Source organism: Artemia franciscana, chromosome 5 (assembly GCF_032884065.1).
Source record: "Artemia franciscana chromosome 5, ASM3288406v1, whole genome shotgun sequence".
In the NCBI taxonomy this organism is placed as follows: Eukaryota; Metazoa; Arthropoda; class Branchiopoda; order Anostraca; family Artemiidae; genus Artemia; species Artemia franciscana.
This window is the reverse complement of record NC_088867.1, coordinates 57,757,854-57,780,420: the sequence shown is the minus strand read 5'-3', so window position 1 is coordinate 57,780,420 and position 22,567 is coordinate 57,757,854. Positions and strand designations below refer to the sequence as shown.

At 36.3% G+C, this 22,567-nt stretch overlaps 1 protein-coding gene across 1 annotated transcript in view; it reads left to right on the top strand.

Annotated features, from left to right (window-relative positions):
- LOC136027633 (Y+L amino acid transporter 2-like) overlaps positions 1 to 12,151 on the top strand; it is a 72,876-nt gene extending 60,725 nt beyond the window's left edge. Inside the window, exon 11 of the mRNA XM_065705058.1 lies at positions 8,228 to 12,151. Within this exon, the coding sequence (XP_065561130.1) occupies positions 8,228 to 8,295 (68 nt within the window). The 3' untranslated portion in view covers positions 8,296 to 12,151. The remainder of the gene's footprint in view (positions 1 to 8,227) is intronic.
- Positions 12,152 to 22,567: the final 10,416 nt, after the last annotated feature.

The following is a 22,567-nucleotide window of genomic DNA, read 5'->3' as shown; positions in this document are numbered from 1 at the left end:
ATACAAGATTGTTTAATTACCGCTTGGGCTCTGATTACGCTATTATTAAACAAATCAGGAGATTTGAGAGACCCTTGTTTGATCCCTTTATGTACATATATTGTTTTTGCTGTGACCCTATTCTTAAGCTTTAGTCTAACATTTGGACGGTCATACAAATTACGTAGCACTTGGATAACGAAGGTACTAACACCACTATTACACAGTTCTAAGAGGATTGGTGAATGAATGCTCGAATGAGATGCCCTTTTGACATTATACTGACCTAAGGTCAAACTATCTTCACTATTCTGTGTATCAAGCAGAATATTCGCTAATGTATCTAAGGCATACATGCTTAGTTTAGACTGAATACCGAACTGTCGGGGCGGCTTTTTATATTTAGACTTGATTTTACTGGTTATCAGAAGTTCAAATAGCTTTAAGATTACGGATGAAAGCGTGATTGGTCCATGAGAGAATGGGTCATTCGGTGACTTCCTTTTTTAAGAATGGACACAATAATACCTAAGCAAAATAGATCAGGGACGACACCTTGATTCGTCACAATCTGGTAGGTAACGGATAGATGTTCAAATAATAGATTACTGCCATGTAGAAGATGCAGTGCACACAAGTTGTTGGCACCTTTTGAGGATTATTTTTCCTTTTTTTTTACACTTGAAAGCTACGTCAGAACTAGAGACCAGAAAACTATTAGGCTCCTTCGTTACGATACTATCGAGCTGAGTTGTGAAATTGTGGTTCTTAGACTCTTCGGTATATTCGAACTCGTCCGCAAAATACTGAACCCACTTGTCCTCACTGATGTCCGATACCTTTTCATTATTTGCCTCCCGATGCTTAAGAGTGTAGCTTCCATAATTGGTTAGGGTTTTCTAGGATCTTTTTCCCAGTTTCGTGTTGGAGATGTAGACAGTGATTGGTGAGTTCTTTATTGAAACGGTGTTTTATGGGCAGGTGGATTTTATTTACTGTACCAGATTTTTGTCGATCACACTCGTTCCACAATTTAAGCCAGAATTTTGTCGCATTTTTTGCTTTCACGGGTTCAGTGTTTTTTTGTTTTTTTTTATCTTTTCACATGGGTATTCACCCTAAGTCCTTTATTTGGAACGGTGGGTTTTTGGAAAACCTTAAAACATGGAGTATTTGTGCTAAGTAGATATTAAGTCCAATGACAATTGCATGGTATGGCAATGTAGAGTTCATTTGAAGCAGGTGGAAGGCGATTTTATTTTTTGAAGGATCGCATCGCAACTACTTTTATATAGTTCCTTGTCAACATTATCCCTATCGTTATGTAATCTCCATTTGCCGTTAAATTTTTACTGTGGGAGTTTGAAGTAGGGTGTAGGAAGGATAGTGGTAGGTGCTCTGAATAGAGTCCTTCAGCGCCAACTGGAACCGTAATATTACTACAATCTTGGGAATGTAAGACATGATCCAGGTTTGATACATTTTGGACAACGGTTATGAACGAGTATGGCCTGTCTTTCTTTAATAAATTGTAAGTATCTGGTATAACTCCTATCAAGACCTCGCTTCTCGGGCTAAGTTTATCTTCGAAATTGCAGTTGAAGTCACCAATTATCATCACTTGATGGCCAGCCGTCTGTTGTTTTCTCTGTTCCCTGTCAATTTTCTTACAAACAAGAGCAAATTTTTGCTTTGATCTTTCATCACCATAGTCGGTTGGGAGGGGTACATCGATAATTACAAGGCTGTTAATCTTAATCATTTGATAGAAAGCATTTTGAATAAGGAGTTGTGGTGAAGAAGAGATGTTCTGACTCACAATATCTGCAAGACCTCCAGAAGGGTGACCCCGTAGATTTATATGTAGGTTGGATGAAGTAATGTAGATAGGAAGAGAATTTCAGAATTATTTTCTGTCAGAAAATGCTCCTGTAGGCATCTTTAGTTGAAAGATCAGATATAAAGCGTATACGGTCCAGCCCATTGCCATTCTTATTCCAAGAGAAAATACGGCACATCATTTTGTGGATTGAAGGGGAGTAGTGGATATATTACGAGGGCAAGCTGCATCGTAGCAGGCGTGTGTGTTGGATCCAAAGTTCAGGCGTTTGCGAGGTAGCCTGCTGGGGATTTCTTTCGTGCTTACATGATCTATGCTTCCACAGACTCCACACTTTTCTTGATTGGTACAGTCTTTGGCCAGATGGGATGTCTCATGGCTACGGTAACATCTTCGTGGTAGGAATCGTAATTCTTCAATTTTAAATAGCTCTAGGCAGATTTTCAGTGGTTGGGCAATAGCGTGGAGTAGATGGTTTTCTCTGGAAAAGTACAATTTGTGTGCCCGGGTCTCACCACAACGTGTGGCCTTTTCACGACCTCGAATTAACTTGGTAGTTTTTCTTCGGATACAGATTCAGGAATTCGCTTAGCTATACCGATGTACTGGGGCTTCTTAACTTGCGTCTCGATTTTATGTTGCGATGACATAGCTTTTGCAGCAGAATATTGAAAATCGTTCCAGTCAGTTTGGTTACGTTTAAGCAACATAGAGTCGGTTCGAATCTGAGTCGAACACAGGTTGTCGATAAACTCCTGTCTAGCTCTAAGGGAGAGCAGCGAAATTGGGGATGTTTCACAATGACAGAGTACTTGTTCCTGTTTTACTCTCTGTTGCACATTGCGCAGTGGGTTTTGGGAGAGAAGAATTTTTAATATGATCGTAAAGACCGTCAAAGCAATGGCACATTTCGTTTACTTTGACGGTAATGCATGCCGCCATCTCCTCTACACGAGGAAACTTCTTGGGGATCTTTTATTACAAAAACAGGGAGCACTTTCTTCCCTTTGGCGCATGCGGTAAACATTTTTGTAATGTCCATCACGTTGTCACTATCCTTGACCAGTTTAGAATAATGGAAATCTAGGCCAAGAGTCGGAATTACCCATCCGCAATGAATGTCAGGCAAACCAATTGATTCGATTCATAAACTTAGACATTTGCACTATTAAAACTTAATTCAATGTTAGTTGACCAAAAAGTTGTCTGGAATTGCAAGGGGAATAACCGTCCAAAGCCTAAAAGGGCCTGTCTGCCTGGAGTGTTAAGCGAGTGAATCCATTTAGAAGCTAAGACAGTTGGGCTTAAAAAAAATATGAATTAAATATTGGTTGACCAATATTTTCTCGACTGTCTGTGCTTGCCTATGATCTTAGTCAGGTTAACCAAGAATTTAGAATTTGCAAAGGACCGTTAGTTTGCGAGGAATGACAGGTAAACAAGGGTCCAAAGCCAAATTGGGCCCATCCGCAATGAGTGTCAGTTAAGGCGATTGATTCAGTTCACAAACTGAGACATTTCCACTAATAAAAACTCAATTTGACCTACAATTTGCCTGGAATTGCAAGGGGGATAAGCGTCCAAAGCCTAAAGGGGCCTGTCTGCCTAGAGTGTTAGGCGAGTGAACCTATTCATAAGCTAAGCCAGTTGGGATAACAAAAAATGAATTAAATATTGGTTGACCAATATTTATTTGACTGTCTGTGTTTGTGTCTTGGGTTTGACTGTCTAGGCTTGTCACAAGCTCAGAAAGTTTTACCAACAAAAATGCCCAGATAGTCAGTAAAACGGTATTGACCCAAACTAGGCAGCTGAGGAAGAAAAAATTGTGTTTAATAATTAATTAAAAATTTGCAACTGGAACCCCTAATGATAATCCACAGACCTTATATGAGGGGTCCCTATAGAAAAAAAAATAGTGAAAAACGAAATTGGCTGAGAATACTGGACTGAGCTGAGGCAATGAATAGATACTACTTGGAAAATGATTGGAGATTGTGGGTACCCCCTCCCTTGCCTATCCGGAAGAGAGAAGCGTGAATCTATGCGGCGGACATGGGCTAGACGGAATCCCATGTGAAAGGGAATATATTGTTGGTATGTTAATGTAGCGCATAGTTACCGCTTGAGCAACGGTCTAACCATTCGCGGCTTTAAGGATCCGTGCTTTAAGCGGCGAGCATGGGCTAGATGGAATCCCATGTGAAAAAGAAATATATTGTTGGTATGTGTGTAGTGCATGGTTACCGTTTGAGCAGTGGTCTAACCGTTCACGGCTTTATGCATCCATGTTTGAAGTGGTGGATAGATAGGATCCCGTGTGAAAAAGGAATATGTTGTTGGTATGTTAATGTAGCGCATGGTTTATAATAACTAGAACAATAATAATAAATAAAATATTAGTAATATTTAAATTATTAAATTATTTAAAGAATAAATTAATAAACAGATAAACTATTAACTAATTAATAAATTCAATATAATCTTGCTAATAAACAAAAATTTTGTTAAAATTTCGTCTGAAGGTTCTGTGGGGGGGGGGGGGGCTCTTGAAATCAATCAATCAATTTATTGATACTAAAAGAAAAAACTATTACAAAAGTAAAGTGGTTACTAGGCCCAAGAAGCTTTGCTTGTAATGGACCACAGAGAACAAGAATAAAATACTATTATAAAATCTATACAAAAAAAAAAAAAAAAAAAAAAAAAAAAAAAAAAAAACACTGGAACAAGACAAGGACATTGAATAGATAGGATATTTAACAGATAGAAGATTTAGAAGGAGATTTAACATATAGCTGAAAATGATTTTAATAGAAGAGAAGAGACATACAAATTAGGAAAGGATTAATAAAGAGAGAAAAATTATTTAATTGGAAATACCCGACGAAATAATGCCTTTGCAGAAAGAGAAAGAGGGACATCCGAAGGGATAGAGTTCCATAATAGAATTGATTGATATACTGGAGACCTCTGGCCTGCTGTAGAAGATCGTTTTGGTAAAATAAATCGTCGAGATGAATTACGTAAAGAAGAAAAGTACCTACCTGAGCCTGTCTGTGAGAAAAATTGCTGTAGGGGCGGTGGGAGAGTACCTAGAAAAGCAGAATGCGCAAAATGAAGAGTACTTTTACCTATAATATGATCCAGCGGAGCTATTCCAGTATCATTATAAAGATCAGAGGAAGGGTAAAGCCGAAGGAGATGAAAAGTAGCCTTCACTGCCCTATTTTGGGCTCTTTGAAGTGAGCAGAGAAGAGATTTATTAGTATTACCCCAGACAGAGCAGCAATAAGAAAGGTAAGGATAAATAAAAGCATAATAAAGAGAAACCATAATATCAGGAAGAAGAAATGAGTTAATCCAGTGCAACATTGAAGACTGGCGGAGGATTAAGGAACGGGTGTGAGTTATATGCGGTTTGAAAGAAAGAAAACAGTCAAGATACACACCAAGAAATTTCACCACAGTAGCTTGTGGTATAATATCATTCCCAAAAGTCAGGGTGATTGGCTCCTGTACGTCTCGCATACGGTAAGGGGTCCTGAAGTTGACAATGGCACTCTTTCGGCTGTTAAGAGCCATACCATTTGACCAGCACCAATCCTTTACTTTATCAAGAAGACCTTGAGCCATAGAAGTGGCAGATGGCAGGTCCACTGCAGCAATGAAAAAGTTACTGTCATCAGCAAAAAGAACAGGGTGAACATGGGGATGAAGACCATCAACAAGATCATTGATGTAAATTAGAAATAAAAGTGGTCCAAGCACAGAGCCTTGTGGGACACCTTTCAATACAGGCAAAGTAGAGGAAGAAGTACAGTTAACCAAAACATACTGAGATCTCTCTGAGAGGTAGGACCTAAACCATTCTAGTGGGACTCCATGCACTCCAAATAAAGATAGTTTAGACAGAAGAACATTGTGGTCAACCATATCAAAGGCCTTAGAAAAGTCGAGAAATAGACCCAAAACACACAAGCCCTTGTCCAGATTAACACGCACAAACTCAGTTGCATCAGAAAGTGCGTGCAAGGTAGAGAATGAGGGACGAAAACCATACTGATGGTTAGTGATGAGAGGATTTCCAGCAGTCGAATTAGTACTAAATACAAATGAAGAGAGTCGACGATACACTACTTTTTCAACAACCTTTGAGATGACGGGAAGAAGAGAAATAGGTCTGTAATTTGAAATTAGAGAAGAATCACCTTTTTTATGCAAGGGTACAACGGTAGCAACTTTAAATAAATGAGTAAAAAAACCAGAAGAAAGAGAGAGGTTAGTTATGTGTGAGATGGGATGAGAAACAAACTGACTGATTTTTTTAAGGACATTTCAAACTTTTATTTCCCGCTTCTTATCATTTAGCTTCATATCGTGTCTCACACTCAATAAGAATCATTGTCTGCACGTTTATTTCATCCACACAAGCATAGCTTTGGGGGGGGGGGGGGTGCAGAATCAGGGTTGCTACGATAGTACAGAAGTATTTTAGTACCATTTTTAAAGTATTTTGTTTGCTTTTTTCATTTTAGAATACTTTCTGTAAACTTAGTTCATTTTTTAGTACTACTAAATGAAAATAGTATCTTTTTTATCCCCCTCCCCCCTAAAATGCTTTTAACATATGTTTTAAAGCAAACTGTAGATCAGTTGACGTCGTTGCCAACAATTTCCGATTTTCAAAGATATTCTTTATCCGTTCTAGGGATTTCCAAATTCTCTAAGCAGATACCTAGAACTATGATCAAATTCAAAAATTTCCAGTTTGACAAACTAAGGTAAACTTTTTAGTGAATCAATCACGAATCGCGCAATGAGACTGCACACTATTGTAGAAATTACCGCTTATCAGTTGTGATGGTAATAATTTCTTATACGGCACATTTGACTGATGGGGGGGGCCAATCAAGATTTTTCTCCGGGTGCAAGAGAGGCCAGAACCGCCACAGCGAAAAGCAGATTGTTTCCCAAAGGAGGGTGAAGATGTCATAAGGAAGCATTGGAAGTTAATTGGAACAAAATGGAGAAGGAAAAAAGTGAAGCTCTTTACAGATTGGGTTGAAAGAGGAGTGTGCATAGCTGAGTGGGTCTCATGTGGCTTGATTCCGTAGTGGTTTTTTAGCGGTGTCACTTGTAACCCTACACATAGGCACAATGTGCCATCGATGAAAAAGTTCTTATGTACAATGAACTATATTTTGCGCTCTTATTCTTACTTTCTAGTCGTAATTTTTTTTTTACAGTGCCGAAACGAACGTTTACACAAGAAGTTAACCAAATCAAAATTTACGCAATAATTTAGTTGAAGCCTTGTTGTGTTTGATCTTAAGCAAACATTGTCTCTATTGTTATTGATTAAAATGAAACGTTTCCTAAAAGTAAGTTTTTCAAGGAAAATCAAGAAGGGAAGTTCAAACCTAAAAAGAACAGAAATAAATTTCTGCTCTACATGTCTATATTATTTCTATATAATATGGAACATAATATTATTAAATAACATGTTCCTTATACAATGAACTATATTTTGCACTTTTATTCTTACTCTATAGTCGTCATTTTTTTTTTTTTTTTTTTTTTTTTTTTTTTTATACTAAATGTTAAATCAAAAATCAAATTTGTATTGTAATTAAACAAAGAAATTAAGGGGAATTGACGCTTTAGTTCCATTGTGGGTGTTATGCAGATTTTGATAGTCTGAACGTACAAATATTGTGTCATTTGATTACCTATAGTTTTTACCTCCAAGTCTGTCTTGGGTTAAGGTTGTCGAGTCCCAGTTAAGCTGAGAAGCAACCAGATACAATATCCCGATAGAATGGAAAGAAAATATGGGGAATGAACCCTTTTGTGCTATGTGTGTTAGATAGATGGAGATTTAGTGTTGCAAGAAGTTTTTCCCCAACATCCTTATAGCGGTTCATTGGCTCTTCGTCTTGATGATGCTTTATGCAAATGGTATAAGATCTTTTGGTAAATGCAGTGCGTGCAAGGGTATGCTATTAGCATAATTTTCTGAGGTATTTCCAGAGGCTTCGATATGTGTGATTTCTTTTTGTAATTAACGTTAAATTCGACTTGAACTCGAAAATCACAGTTTTCTGAGCATATTTTTGCCCTCACGTCACATATTTCTTGTGGTGTTTTTTGACGAAATCAGTAGTTGTTTCTATTTTTTTTTCTTTTCTTTTTTTTTCAATTAACGCTATTAGTTTTTTCAGTTGAATTCTTTGAAACTACTTTTTAACAAAAATTCTCGTCTACCTTTTTAGGTTCTTTCTTCCAAGTGTTTATGATTCATATATATTCTTCTTCTTATTTATATGTATTTTTTCAACTAGAAGGCTTTTTAAGCCTTCTAATTAATTACTGCGTATTTTCTAATACTTTGTTTTATTTTTTCAGCCAAAATCACGAAATTCCTGCAGAAAATTCTAGTCGTTGTAACCCCAACGCAACCAGAGAATGCTTAAAACCCAGTGATAAAACAGTTCAGCTGCCAATTTAGGTCATATGTATTACGTAGGTGTACGTACAAGTGTACGTAGGTGTACGTACAAACGTACGTAGGTGTAAAACTTTTACCGTAAGAATTTGTGTTTGATGTCTTATCTCTAGTGTCTTAGTTTTGTGTATGACTGTGTATACCAGTGAAATTCAGTGGATGTTATGAGGTCTCTTTTAGCTTTAGAATCTCTCATGTAATAGGTAAATTTTGTTTCAATAAATGTGAAAATATGTTTCTTATTTTGTGTCCCTCTTATAACAAAGAAATGAAAAATATAAAACAAAGAAATAAAAGAACTGAAAAAAGTATCTCACGATGACTTGCTAAACCTTGCTTATATTGTTTACATAAATATTGAAATGTCATGTACACCTGTCAGTTTTTTGTCACAACAATGTTTTTAGAGTAGACTTAAATTTTCGTTGATCTGAAGGAGGCTTCTGGAATGTTATTTTACCTTACTTTTACGGTGTTATTTTTTAAGGAAACTCGAGTAACTATGTATATGCCATGTTTCTTGCAATGATACTTTTTTTTTTATTTTTTTTTTTTAGTGCCTTACCAGAGACAACTTTTAAAAAAAACTCACTTTCGACACACTTTTTTGTGGCTGCACTAATATCACATCTTTAAAGTATAATGCGCTTTTTTGGAAATCTTTTAGTTTTTTTGTGTAACAACGACGAAATTCTGTTTGCATTTTTACTCCGATTTGACTAGATAAAGTGTTTAAATTCAGTAATGGGTCTAAAACATCTTTTAAAATAATTTACTTTAGAAACTGAACTGCAGCGATATGATAGAAAGGAGAAGGGTGGTGATCTCCAAATAATTGAAATTTTACTGAAATTGGTGTATTTTTTGTGACTGAAAATGATGCTCGCGACTCAGTTTGATTTAAACTTAAAGGGAAGTTAGGTGATTTAATAAAAGTAGGGGGAGACCCCATCCACGAAGTGTAAGTAATTGCCACCCGGATTTTTTTTCCTAAAAGTGCTGATCACGTCTTTTAAGTCCGCAGAAATGTAATTTAGTAATTAAATTTGTCTTTTAATTTAAATTTGATCCAAAGTAATTCAATTTTTTAAAATAAAAATCGCTACTAATGAATCAGACATATAACTTTGGATTTGACTTGCTTTTCACAGAAGCAAGAAGAAAGATCACGGATGGCTGTTTATTCGTTTGTTTGTTTTTGTTTTGTTTTTTTGTTTTTTTTTTTCAGGGGTGATCATATAGCCCCAATGGGTCTAGAACATCGGCAGAGGGCTCATTCTAACGATCACGGTTTATTTGTTGTTGTTTTTTTTGGGGGGGGATCATATCGACCCAGTGGGCCTAGAACATTGGCAGAGCTCATTCTGATGGAAATAAGAAGTTCTAGTGCCCTTTTTAAGTGACCAAGAAAATTGGAGGTTTACTAGATCCCCTCCCAATCGAATTTTTTAGCTATGGAGGTAACATGACCCCCCCCCCCCCCTACAGCCCCTAGGGAAATGTCTTAAGTTTTTAAATTTGCCTATTGTTTACGCATAGTATTTGTTATTGGGAAGTATGCTTGCATTTTTTAGGTGAGGAGGAGAGGACGAATTTTCTGCTGTGAGGCTTTTACATGGGGATAATTTACTAAGGGAGTGAACTTTTCATTGGGAGATTTTGTGTTAGGGGAATTTGCCGAAATTCTTATACACAATTTATTTATGTGTGTTGCTTTCTCTTTACCGACTCAATTTTACGCGTTGACATGTTAAGAGTGATCGTCTGGGGTAAATTTTCACCGGGATGGAAATGTCCAGAGGATATATCCTGGTGGAGAGGGATTTTTCCGCCAGATTTTCAGTTGTTCAAAAATCAGAAATTAAATAGTGAAAAAAAAAACTTCTTTTTTTCAGATCAAAGTAAGGAGCAAAATTAAAGCTTAAAATGAACAGAAAGTAGTACGTATATTAAGGGGGTTTCGCCCTCCTCAGTACCTTGCTCTATACGCTAAAGTTTAAATTTTGTCCCAATTCTTTAAAAATGACTCCTAAAAGACAAGGGTCGATTAATTAGACCAATAAGTAACTTTTTTTAAAGTGCTAAGAATTTAGTGTGATGAGCAAGGCGTTGAGCAGGTACCCCCCTCCCCTCCCCCTCATATACGTAGTAATTTCTGTTCATTTTAAGTTTATAATGTTGCTCCTTACTTTGAGCTGAAAAAACTTTTTTATTATTTAATCAAACAAATTCAAAGCAATATGCATGGCATATCCCATTCTTTTTTTGGTCCTTTGGATTAAAAAAAAGATTAATAATAGTGTGTTGCTGAATGGTGAGACGTTAGGTGTTTACTATTTAATTAATATTAATCTTTTGACTAATATATCTCCTTTGGAGTGCCTCCTTTCTTCCTTCGTATCGATGAAGAAGTATCCCAAAAGATTGTGCCATGAGGAAGTGGAGTTTTGTGCTATTAAATAAAAAAATTATTTTATTTTTAAGGTAGAGAAACTGGGGAGTCTTTTAAGGAGCTGGGGAGCAAACTGCAAAATTTTGTAGTTTTCCAGTTTTGTGTTTATCAATCTTTTTCTTTAAATCTGTCGAGCCACTCTGTTCGTAATAAGGTTTGTCTTATGACTACATCATGTAGAAAATATTAAATCCCTGTGTATGGCTTATTCTGTACAACTGTTGATATTGAAATCTAAGCTAAATTCCAATTATATGTCCTAAGTTAAGCTAAATTATTGCACTTTTGTTGCGACCAAAGCTCCCTAAAAATCAGGCAAAATTTAGCCTGAGAATAAATATAGTTTATTATATTCTTAGCCAAGCTTTGAAAACATTTTTCAAAAATGTACTCGTTTAATAGCCTGCAATTGAAACCATAGCGTTTTTTCTCTAAAAATATCCCAAAAATTTCACATTAATGCTCAACAACATTGTCTTAAAAGCTGTACAGTTTTGTTACAGCATATCTATTGTAGCTTTAATCCTGTGTTATTTCTAGCTGTTGAATTTGTCTGTATTAAACTGAACCAGACGGTTTTTAAATCTTTTTGTATGCCAGCATCCCAACAACAAGAATCAAACATTTGTCAGCACGTTCATGAATTCACTCTTATTTTTAGTAAAAATTAGTTGATTCACAAATCAATGGCTCATTTATTTCAGCAGTTCTTATGCTGTCTAGTTTCCTTTCAGAGCAATGCTTTTTTTCTCAGTTGAACCAGGATAAAAGGTCATATACCTGTCACTAGCGGATTGTCATTTCCCAGGCACATCAGATATCAATAAGTTGCCTTCTGTTATTGGCAGTTGTTGGGATTGCTTGTAGGTGACATATTCTCAATAGCTTGTTTGGGGTGTTAAAATTTAGATGGTGACGTTGCACATGTAGAAAATGTAAGTTTTCAAATCTAGTGCACGAGTATTGCAATGCTATCTTCGTACATCTTGAATTATATTTAAATACGGAAATAAATTCTTACTGTATTTAGTACGGTAGTAAATCAATTTCTCCAGAATGTAACTTTTTTTTTTTTTTACGCTGTTCAAATAAAAGAAATTACGTAAGCTTGTCCTTATTCTATAAATTAAACAGAAGCCGATCTAGCTAGTTTTGCCTTGATTTATAAATTTGTATGTTTTAGCATTGTCCTGAATAACCTAATAGAGGTTTTTACTTGTGGCTTACTATGTCTTCCAAGTTCTAAGTGTATTGGTGTCTGTTTATATATAACTATTATGTATTTATAGCCAACAGTCCCAAGCAAATAGATCTTGTATTTTGATGTTCTTATTGGTCACAGAATAATAAAACATGGCTATTTATGGTTTTACTTGTTCGCCAATTTCGCCAGTAAGGGTCAATAGGTATATTTTCCTTCAAAAAATTAAACAGATTCTGTTCTATTTTTTCAGAAAACGAAAAAAAGCTGTTTTATTCAAAAAATAGTTGTTCATACAGCCGGTTTGATTTAATTGACTTATAGACAGATCATCCTGTGAATTAGAAAGATTACCCTAAAGAGATATTTATCCCTTAATAAGATATTTAAAAAAAAACGTTTGACATGTATACCTATTCGTGAGGCAATGGTATTGAAGTCGCCAGGTTTAATCGATGACACTACTTTCTTACTTATGCGATTTGATTAAGCCAACCGTAGCTCGTAATGAAGTCTTGACGTCGAAACTTCGAAAGTCAAAGTTCCAGGCGGCAAAAGTATTCTTATTTTCACTATGATAATTGTCAGATTTTCAGGCACAACTTTCAGAGTAATTTAAATGTAACCCTTTTTGGAAGTTGGACGGAGCTCCAAGACCTTTGTAAAAAATAAAGTAAGATTTTGAACATCTGAGGGTAAAACAACTTTTTGAGGGTAAAGAGCTTCAAGACAACGAATTGTCTGAACTTCAAGACTATCTTTGTAAAAAAAAAAAAAAAAAAAAAAAAAAAAAAAAAAAAAAAAAAAAAAACATAAGCAAGATTTTGAACATTTGGGTGTAAAACAATAAGAATAGCTGTGATCATATTGAGTTGAACGCTTGATGTTGGCCGGTGTTAAACCGAAGTCAAAGAGTAGAACCCAGTCCTTGAGTTCTGTGAGTTAAGCTGTTCTTGGAATAACTCGTGGCCTAAACTGGGCATGTGTATCAGGACAAACAAGCCTGAGCTGAGCTTTTAGATAATGTGGCAAGTACAGGTTGTATCGAAACCCCAAAATGGGTGGAACATTGTTTTTCTCCGCTTGGTGAAAAACTTTCAGATTAAGTTGACTGGACCTACAGGACAAATCTTGGAAGAAACAATAAGTCATAAAATTGACGAAAGCTGGTTATGTCAATCTGGGAAAATCCCAAATTGGGTTGAATGTTGTTCTCCTCTGCTTGGCGTAGAACTTTAAGACTAAGTCTAGTGGGCCAATAGGACAATAAATTTTGGGGAATAAAAAGTGGATACACCGATTTTTAGCGTTGTGTCCATTTGGGAAACCCCAAAATTAGCACTAAGAGTAAGTTTAGTGGACCAATAGGACAGTAGGTTTTGAAAGAAAAAGTCGTTACATCGATTCTTAGGCTTTTGTCAATTTGGGAAACCCCAAATTGGGGCGAATGTTGTTTATCTCCGCTTGGTGTGGAACTTTCAGAGCAAGTTTAGCAGACCAATAGGAAAATAAATTTTTAAAGAAATAGTGGTGACGCCGACTCTTAGTCTTGTGTTAATTTGGGAAACCCCGAATTGGGGCGAATGTTGTTTATCTCCGCTTGGTGTGAAGCTTTAAGAGTAGGTCTAGTGGACGAATAGGACAATAAATTTTTGAAGAAAACGTGGATACACCGATTTTTAGCGTTGTGTGAATTTGGGAAACCCCAAAATGAGCGAATGTTGTTCTTCTCCGCTTGGCGTGGAACTTTCAGAGTAAATCTAGTGGACCAATAGGACAATAAATTTTGAAAGGAAAAGTCGTTACATCGATCCTTAGTCTTGTGTTAATTTGGGAAACCCCAAATTGGAGCGAATGTTGTTTATCTCCGCTTGGCGTGGAACTTTCAGGGCAAGTTTAGTGGACCAATAGGAAAACAAATTTTGAAAGAAAAAGTGGCGACGCCGAATCTTAGTCTTGTGTCAATTTGGGAAACCCCAAATTGGAGCGAATGTTGTTTATCTCCGCTTGGCGTGGAACTTTCAAAGCAAGTTTAGTGGACCAATAGGACAATAAATTTTATAAGAAAAAGTGGTTACACCTATTCTTAGTCCTAAAAATTCCATTTTTTTTACGCTTATGTTTGGAAATTTCTTCCCATGCAGAGATCTCAACTAAAATTTCAGGATCGAAGGAGCCTCAGTTAAAATATTGGAATTTCAATTAAACATCAAATGCCGCTCCAGCCTTTGAAAAACTTAGAGATGGTAGCCCTGTCACTATTTGTTTTGTTTTTATAGGTTTGAATTGATTCTTCATTTTAGTTTCTATTGTTCTTAAGGATTCATTGACCCATCTATCTGCTATGCAGTGGACCTAGAGTAGAGCCCCACAGACCAACACATACTATATATTACTGACTAGATATTACATCATGTAGCGTAATTTAACAGGTCTTCCAGTTAAAAAAGAAAAAAAAATTCAACCTTTTTCAGATTCTAATCTACAAAGTAAAATATCAAAATCGGCTCGATCAGATGCTTTTCTAAAATCTAAAAATATGGTATGAGTGAGTTCATTTTTTTCACGGCAAGAATTCACAAAACATTAGGTACTGCACTGCATGGGTTTTTCGGTGCTTCTTCCTGAATCCAAACTGTGCTTCGGGGAGAAGTTAATATTTTTTTTTTTTAAACAGTCCCAACATCCTTACTTCTGGGAAGTTCAACCAGGACTAATAAATAAATTGTGATGAAACGAAGCAATTCATTGAAATGAAAGAAAATGATTAAAAACATGTTTTTAGTGCTAATCTTGCTATTTTGGCTGCTGATCTCATAGGTCAATTTGTGACAGGTTCTATGTTAATATCTATTGTTTTTTTTGTAATATTTTGTAAAGATCGTTTTAAATAAAATTTGTGAATAGAGCATTTAGTGAAAAACCCTATTTAAGGAAATATTATTATTAATCTTAAGTTTTATTTCAATCGCTTCTCGAACTGCTTGCTTTATGCCTAGGTCATTATTATTAAGGGTGGATTCTTTAAAAAGTATTTTGCAGCTAGGATTTTCAAACACTTGGCTGCTTAAAGCAGAATCAAAAGAAACAGAAGCGATATTAGAATTTAGAGCTTTGGTGATATCATCTTTATGCTGTTGTAGGCGTTTCTCTAAATTCTGGTGGGTTCTACCCACATAGAATTTGCCACAATTACATGGTATCTGATAGACTCCTCTTTGGCGAGTTACTGGAGTTTTATCTTTACCAGAATTTAGGAGATTTGTGATTTTCAAATTAGTTCGTCGCTATTTACGTCTCGCTTATGGGGAGAAGTTGACCAATGATATCTTTTATTTTATTAGTTTAGGCAAAAACACGCTAATATTATTAGCCAAAAAAAAAATTCTTGGAATTTTGCAAATTTGAAAATCTTATTCCCAAGTCTTTAAGATTCAGATTAAACTTAAATACCCGAGAGAAGAGTGGTTTGCTCACACATTACAATTCAAATATTAATACACATTATTAAAGACAAAAAAGATACACTATTTTCTCTGAAAGGAAATCTCTAGAAAAGTTCTTATTTTAAAATTTGTCTTCAGCTGATTTTAACCAGGCTGCTAGATTGGAAAGAAATTTGTTTAGTCATGATTTCGGCTTATCAAGGGAAGGACGTATTAAAAAATTGGAAAACGTACGATATGAATCTTCAATGAGCGACCCTACTTATGCTCCAAGATTCACTTCTGGACCAGCTGTGGTTAATCTGTCTTCTAGAACGTTTGAAATATTGGAAATTTAAACTCTCGAAAAAGATCCAAAATTTTCTTTTCTTTCGAGACAAGTTTCTGTGGTGGATTTGACTTCCTCTCTAGAGTCTTTTTTGCCCAAATTTTATACATCTATTTCCAACCAAGACGAAGTTAGGGCTTGTTTTATTGATACCCTTTACAATAATCAAAAAACGGCTAATTCTCCCGCCAGCTTAACCCAAATAATTTGCGTGACCTAAGAAATCTATCTAATTTCAGCAAAGACCCGTCGATTATTATATCTAAAGCTTTGGTTGTCATGGATACGACGAATTACGATACAAAAATCTATGCACATCTAAATGACAAAACTACATATACAACTATAACCCACGAGATGCATTTTTGAATGCACGAAATGCTATAACCCACGAAATGTAATTGCATAATTGTGGGAGGCTGAAATGGCTAATATCTCTAAAGACATAGCTGGTGTACCGTTCTACTTTGCTGGAAATAATAGCTATCTCAAAATATTGACTGGATTCGTTTGGAAAATAAATGGGCTAGAGAAAAGGAATGCTTGACCTCCAATCTCTTGTTACTCTTAAAAAGAGCACCAGAAGTTTTAATTTTAACTTGAATTACTTGCTTTAAAAGTTTCAATGATATTTCTAGCTATTATTAAATAAAAAAAAAACTAATTTTTTTAGCTGAAAGTAAGGAGCGACATTACGAACAGAAATTACTCTGTATATAAAATGGGTTGTCCCCTCCGCAATCCCTCGCTCTTTACGCTAAAGCTTTTAATTGTTTTGAAAAGTAGAATTGTGGCAGAGAGTCAAACTTTAGCGTAAAGAGCGAGGGATTGCGGAGGGGACAACCCATTTTATATACGGAGTAATTTCTGTTCGTTTTAAGTTTTAATGTCGCTCCTTACTTTCAGCTAAAAAAATTAGTTATTTTTATTTAATTTCTGAACGTTTTTGAATTAATGCATGTTTGGTTTATTGCAGTACGGGGATTATGAAACAGTGGAATTTTTTTTTCTTTTTTTTAATTAAGTCTGTAGTTTGGTATAAAAAAAACATTGCAGTACATGGATTGTGAAACAGCGGAAAATTATTTCTTAAGTTGATCAAATCTGGTAATTTTTTCTATAAAAAAAAGCAATTTTTTTTCAGTCTATTAAATAATTAAATAAATAAAAAGTTTTTTAAATGAAAGTAAGGAGCGACATTAAAACTTAAAACGAACAGAAATTACTCCCTTTTCTGAGAGGACGCGGGTTCGAATCCCAGTGTACCCAATTCTTCAATTTGGGACGGGGATCAGTGGCGTGACTCTGTAAGCTTAGCCAGAGTCGACCCAGCTCTAAATGGGTACCTGGAGAAATCTGGGGAAGGTAAACAGGAAGGGTGTGCAAAAGCATAGGATGGCTGGCCCCCAACCCCCCATTGCACTTCCTGGCTGAAGGGCCAAGAAACGGAGATCAGCACCGCCGGTGCGGACTGTAAAGTCTAATGTCGTATCCTTTACCTTTTTTTACCTTTACCTTACTTTACTAACGTCGATGGTTTTTTTTATTTAATTTCTGGACGTTGTTTAATTAATGCATGTTTTGATCTTGGCTCTCCTCACATAAATAATTAAAACGAAATTTGCATATTAATTTTTTTTTTGGCTAAGTGGCTTTCTCATAGTTTTAATCGGAAGACTCTGAGAAAAAAGGAGCGAGGGAGGAAGCCTTGTTGCCCTCCAATTTTTTGATTACTTAAAAAGGCAACTAGAACTTTCATTTTTTTACGAATATTTTCATTAGTAAAAAATATACGTAATTTACGAATTAACTTACGTAACGAACGTCTATATTCGTATGTTTTATTGCGTATATGAGGGGGTTCACCCCTCGTCGATACCTCGCTCTTTACACTAAAGCTGAAATTCTGTCCCAATTCCTTAAGAATGACTCTTGAATCACAAAGGCCTTAGAATAAATAGTTGAAGTTACTAAAAATACTTTAGCGTAAAGAGCGAGGTATTACGAGGAGGTAAACCCCTCATATGCGTAATAATTTCTGCTTGTTTGAAGTTTTAATGCTGCTCCTCACTTTCAGTAGAAAAAAACTTTTCATATTGATTTTTGATTGTTTCTTTAAATAATACTAAAAAATCCTGCGCCCCCTTCATTGAAAGTCTCTTCCCAATTGAGAAGTTTTTAAATGGAAAGATCCTCCCACGCAACCCCCACCTTAACTCTCCCTCCTAAACCAAAAAAAAAAAATCCCCCTGAAAACGTCTCTACACTTCCCAGCAACCATTACTATATGTAAACACAGGTCAAAGTTTGAAACTTGCAACCCCTCCCACGGGGACTGCGGGGGAGTAAGTCGTCCCTAAAGACATAGTTATTATGTCTTTCTCGGACCACTGAGTCGATACGATCACCCCTGGGGAAAAAACAAAACAAAAAACAAATGAACATGCATCCGTGATCTGATGCGAAATTCCATATTTTTATAGATAGGAGCTTGAAACTTTTACACTAAGGTTCTTGTCAACTTGATGACATGTAACGTTGCAATTGTTCTTTCGAAAATCTAGGACCAATTTAGCTTCTCTGAGGGGATGGTTGCCTAAATACTAGTCATCAGGGTATCTACCAAAAGAGGTTGTTGGGTCTCAACCAAGTTTATGGACAATAATAGTCAATTGGAATAACTTAACCCCTGTATAAAGGAAAAGGAAGTGTCCTGGTTTGGCTTTTTGGTTATATGGACGCAATCTGTGGGCGGAAAGGGATCCCCAAATTCTTTTGATCAACCAGTCTACCAAAGGACTGCGTCGGATCCTAAACGAAGTTGCTGGAAAGTATGAGCTTGGTACATAATTATCCTTTTAGGGGTATATGCCTGATCCTGTCTCCTGAGCAAGGATGCGCTATTGCAGGGAATTTGATGATCTTAATACCAATCTAGTTTCTTCTTATACATGTCCACTGATCTAGCATAGTTTAAAAGTGACAGCTTTATATACATGTTTAGACTAGCTATGATTGAATTCAGATTTGATAAATATATTTCAGTTTTTTTTACTCAAGAGACACCTGTTGAGTGTCAAAACTTCTAAGCTATCTCTCTGGGTATCCTACCGGATAAAAAGGAATCACAGAAAGGATCAGGTGCAACTTCTGCTAAATGTCTAAAGGTTAAGGGATTCTATCACGACATCTATATTCCATCTTAAAAGGAAGCATATAATTGATTTGCACAAAAATAAAGTATATGCGGCTGGTGCCACAAATGACAAATTCAAACCAACTCAAAAAAAGATATATTAAGTCAGGCTGCTTCCCTAAAGAAAGCTCCCGATAACAAAGCAAGTGACACAGAGGACAAAGAATTAATGGAATTTGGAATAAGAAGAGCAGACATACGACCATTCCTTATTTCTAATCAATCGAAACAAAAAACAGTAACAACGGCCATCAAAGGGGTAAAATTAACCTGGACAATCTGTCTTGGCTTTTTCCTACAATTGGCCATGACTTCCACTTTTCCCACAACTATTCCCTGTCTTTTAGATTCAATTGTTCCCCAGCGAGAACCTCCAACCGGTACGACTTCAGTTCGGCATTGTGAAGGGACACGTTTGCACGGAGCATAAATGGGAGACAGTAACAACGGCCATCAAAGGGGTAAAATTAACCTGGACAATCTGTCTTGGCTTTTTTCTACAATTGGCCGGACACCGATTTCCGGTTTCCCCTTCCAACTCTCCCCCAATATCACCATCACTGGTCGGCGTTTAAAATAAGAGATCTGAGACATGAGTTCCTTCTTAATATCAAATTCAAAATACCCCACGAACGGTCACCCGCTCTTAAGTTAAAAATACCTCAATTTTTGTAATTTTCCGAATTAACACCCCCTCCAACCCCCCAAAGAGAGCGAATCCATTTCGGTTATGTCAATCACGTATCTAGGACTTGTGCTTATTCTTCCCACCAAGTTTCATCCTGATCACTCCACTCTAAGCGTTTTCCAAGATGCCCACCCCCCTCAAATCCCCCCAATGACACTGGATCCGGTCGGGATTTAAAACATGAGATCTGAGTGCTTATTCTTCCCACCAAGTTTCATCCTGATCACTCCACTCTAAGCGTTTTCCAAGATGCCCGCCCCCCTCAAATCCCCCCAATGACACTGGATCCGGTCGGGATTTAAAACATGAGATCTGAGTTCATCTTTCTAATATGAAATTTCATCCGATGAAATTCAAGATCCGATCAATCCTTCGTAAGTTAAAAATACCTCATTTTTTTTTAATTTTTCAGAATAAACCCTCCCCCCAACTACCCAAAAGAGAGTGAATTCATTCTATTTATGTCAATCTCGTATCTAGGATTTGTGCTTCTTTTTCCCACTAAGTTTCATCCCGATCCCTCCACTCTAAGCATTTTCCAAGATTTTAGGTTTTCCCCTCCAATGTCACCTGATCCGGTCGGAATTTAAAGTAAGAGCTCTGAAACATGATATCCGTCTAAATATCAAATTTAATTAAGATCCGATCTAATTTTTCCAAATTAACCGTCCTCCCACTCCCCCCCCCAAGATGGTCGAATCGGGGAAACAACTATTTCAAATTTAATCTGGTCTAGTCCCTGATACGCCCACCAAATTTCATCGCCTAGCTTATTTGGAAGTGCCTAAAATAGCAAGACCGGGACTGACAGACCTACAGAATTTGCGATCACTGTATGTCAGTTGGTAAATACCAAGTGCAATACAAAGTAATTTTTCTCTGGGGACGGAATATTTGGTTGAAGGTTGGCTTCAGTATGGCTTATTTTGGAAAAGGGTTATTTCCAGGCGTTGGGCAAGCCATGAGTGGAAGTAGTTATAGGCCCTACTAAACTGAAGGAAAACTCGACTTTCTTAAAACTTGAAACCCCCTCTCCCTCGCCCAATTTTATATAGGGCTTGTGATATCAGAGCTCGATATGAGCCCTGATCCTAGTCATCTTTGGTCTAGCTTTCATTTGGATCCGTTGCTCCATTCGCAAGTTATACTAAATTAAACCAAAACCTTAACTTTTTTCAGCACTTAAAACCCACTCCCCCTCGTTCTATTTGAGATTGGGTTTTCATCTCAAAACTTGATGTCTATCACGGTCTTAGGCAAATTTATTCAATTTTCATCGAAATTCATCTCCATATGCAAGTTACAGTGAATTAAATGAAAAACTCGATTTTTTTTTAACACTTAAAGCCCCATCGCCCTAATTAAGCTCAATTTTAATTCAAATAGTTCAATTTCAATACAAATCTGACTGGCGGTTCTCCCGCTATACTTGATTGCACAGACGGGCGTACAGACAGACAGATCTTAAAAACCTATCTTGACGGATATTTTCCACTATCCAAATAGGTGATGATACCTGGATGATGATATGCCATTGTTTTCCTTTGTTTGGATCCAATTAGCCAACATGGCTACCTAAGACGTTGCAAAATCCACCCGTCCGTCTGTCTGTGTAATCACGTATAGGGGGAGAAACGCTGGTTGGATTTGGATGAAAATTTCAAGTTGAAAGATGAAGACCCTAGCTTAAATAAAACAGGGGGGAGAGGGCTTTACCTGCTAAAAACAGTTTTTCGTTTAATTCAGAATAACTTGCGACTGAAGTGATGGATCTGAATGAAAATTGAACCAAAGAGGCCTAAGACCATGACACATATCAAGTTTTGAGTAAGACCCTAGCTCAAATTTAACGAGGGGGAGTGGGTTTTAATTCCTGAAAAATTTAAGTTTTCTGTTTAATTTAGTGTAACTTGCAAACGGAGTAACGGATCCGAATGAAAACTAGACCAAAGATGCCTAAGACCAGGGCTCATATCAAGTTCTGGTATCACAAACCCTATCTCAAATAGAGCGAGGGGGAGACGGTTTCAAGTCTTAAGAAAGTTGAGTTTTCCTTTAATTTGGTAGGGCATATAACTTATGAATGGAGTGACAAATCTGAAGTCAGATTCGTCTGAATACCTGAATTTACTGGAACGAATTTGACAAAATACCACTGCATTGGATCCAGCTAGAATTCCCTAGACTTGTTTATTGCAGACAACATTTAGATGGGCAAAGATTCATAGCTTCAGTAGTTTTACCAATAATATGGTCCTGAAGATGATGAAATGGTAAAAATCTGGTTCAGTTGACGAGATGACAAAACTTAAACACTAATGTCAGAAATATAAGCCCAAACGGACTACAGTATGCAACATTTAGCACAAAACAACGGATTTTAGCTCACTGTCGACGAGTGAACTGTGAAATAATTTCAATTTTCTTTGTTATATAACTTTTAAACAAAAATTAAACCAAGTGTTAATCATGCTATAATTATTTTTTCGTCAAAAACAAATACCTTATTTCATATCCAAAAATAGGGCATGGAGCTATATCTAAGTTTACTCTAAATCTAAAGGGTGATGTTTTCTTGTACGTCGCCAAAGCACAGACACGCAAAAGCTATATCTGAGTTTGCTCTAAATCTAAAGGTGATATTTTCTTGTACATTGTCAAAGCACACACACACAAAAATTTTCGTCTCAAAGGTAAAGTATTTGAAAAAACAAGTACACTAAAAGTATCTTAAGTAATAAGTATTTCGTAATCTTACTTAAGTACCAAGTAATAAGTACACCCTAGAGTTTTTACTTAAGTACAAGTACAAGTAATGGAAAATTTTACTAAAGTAGTACTTCAAGTAAAAGTACTTCAAGTAAGTGACAGCACTGGTTAAGATCATTTGAACTATATTCGGAATTTAAGGTTGTATATGACAGCAGGT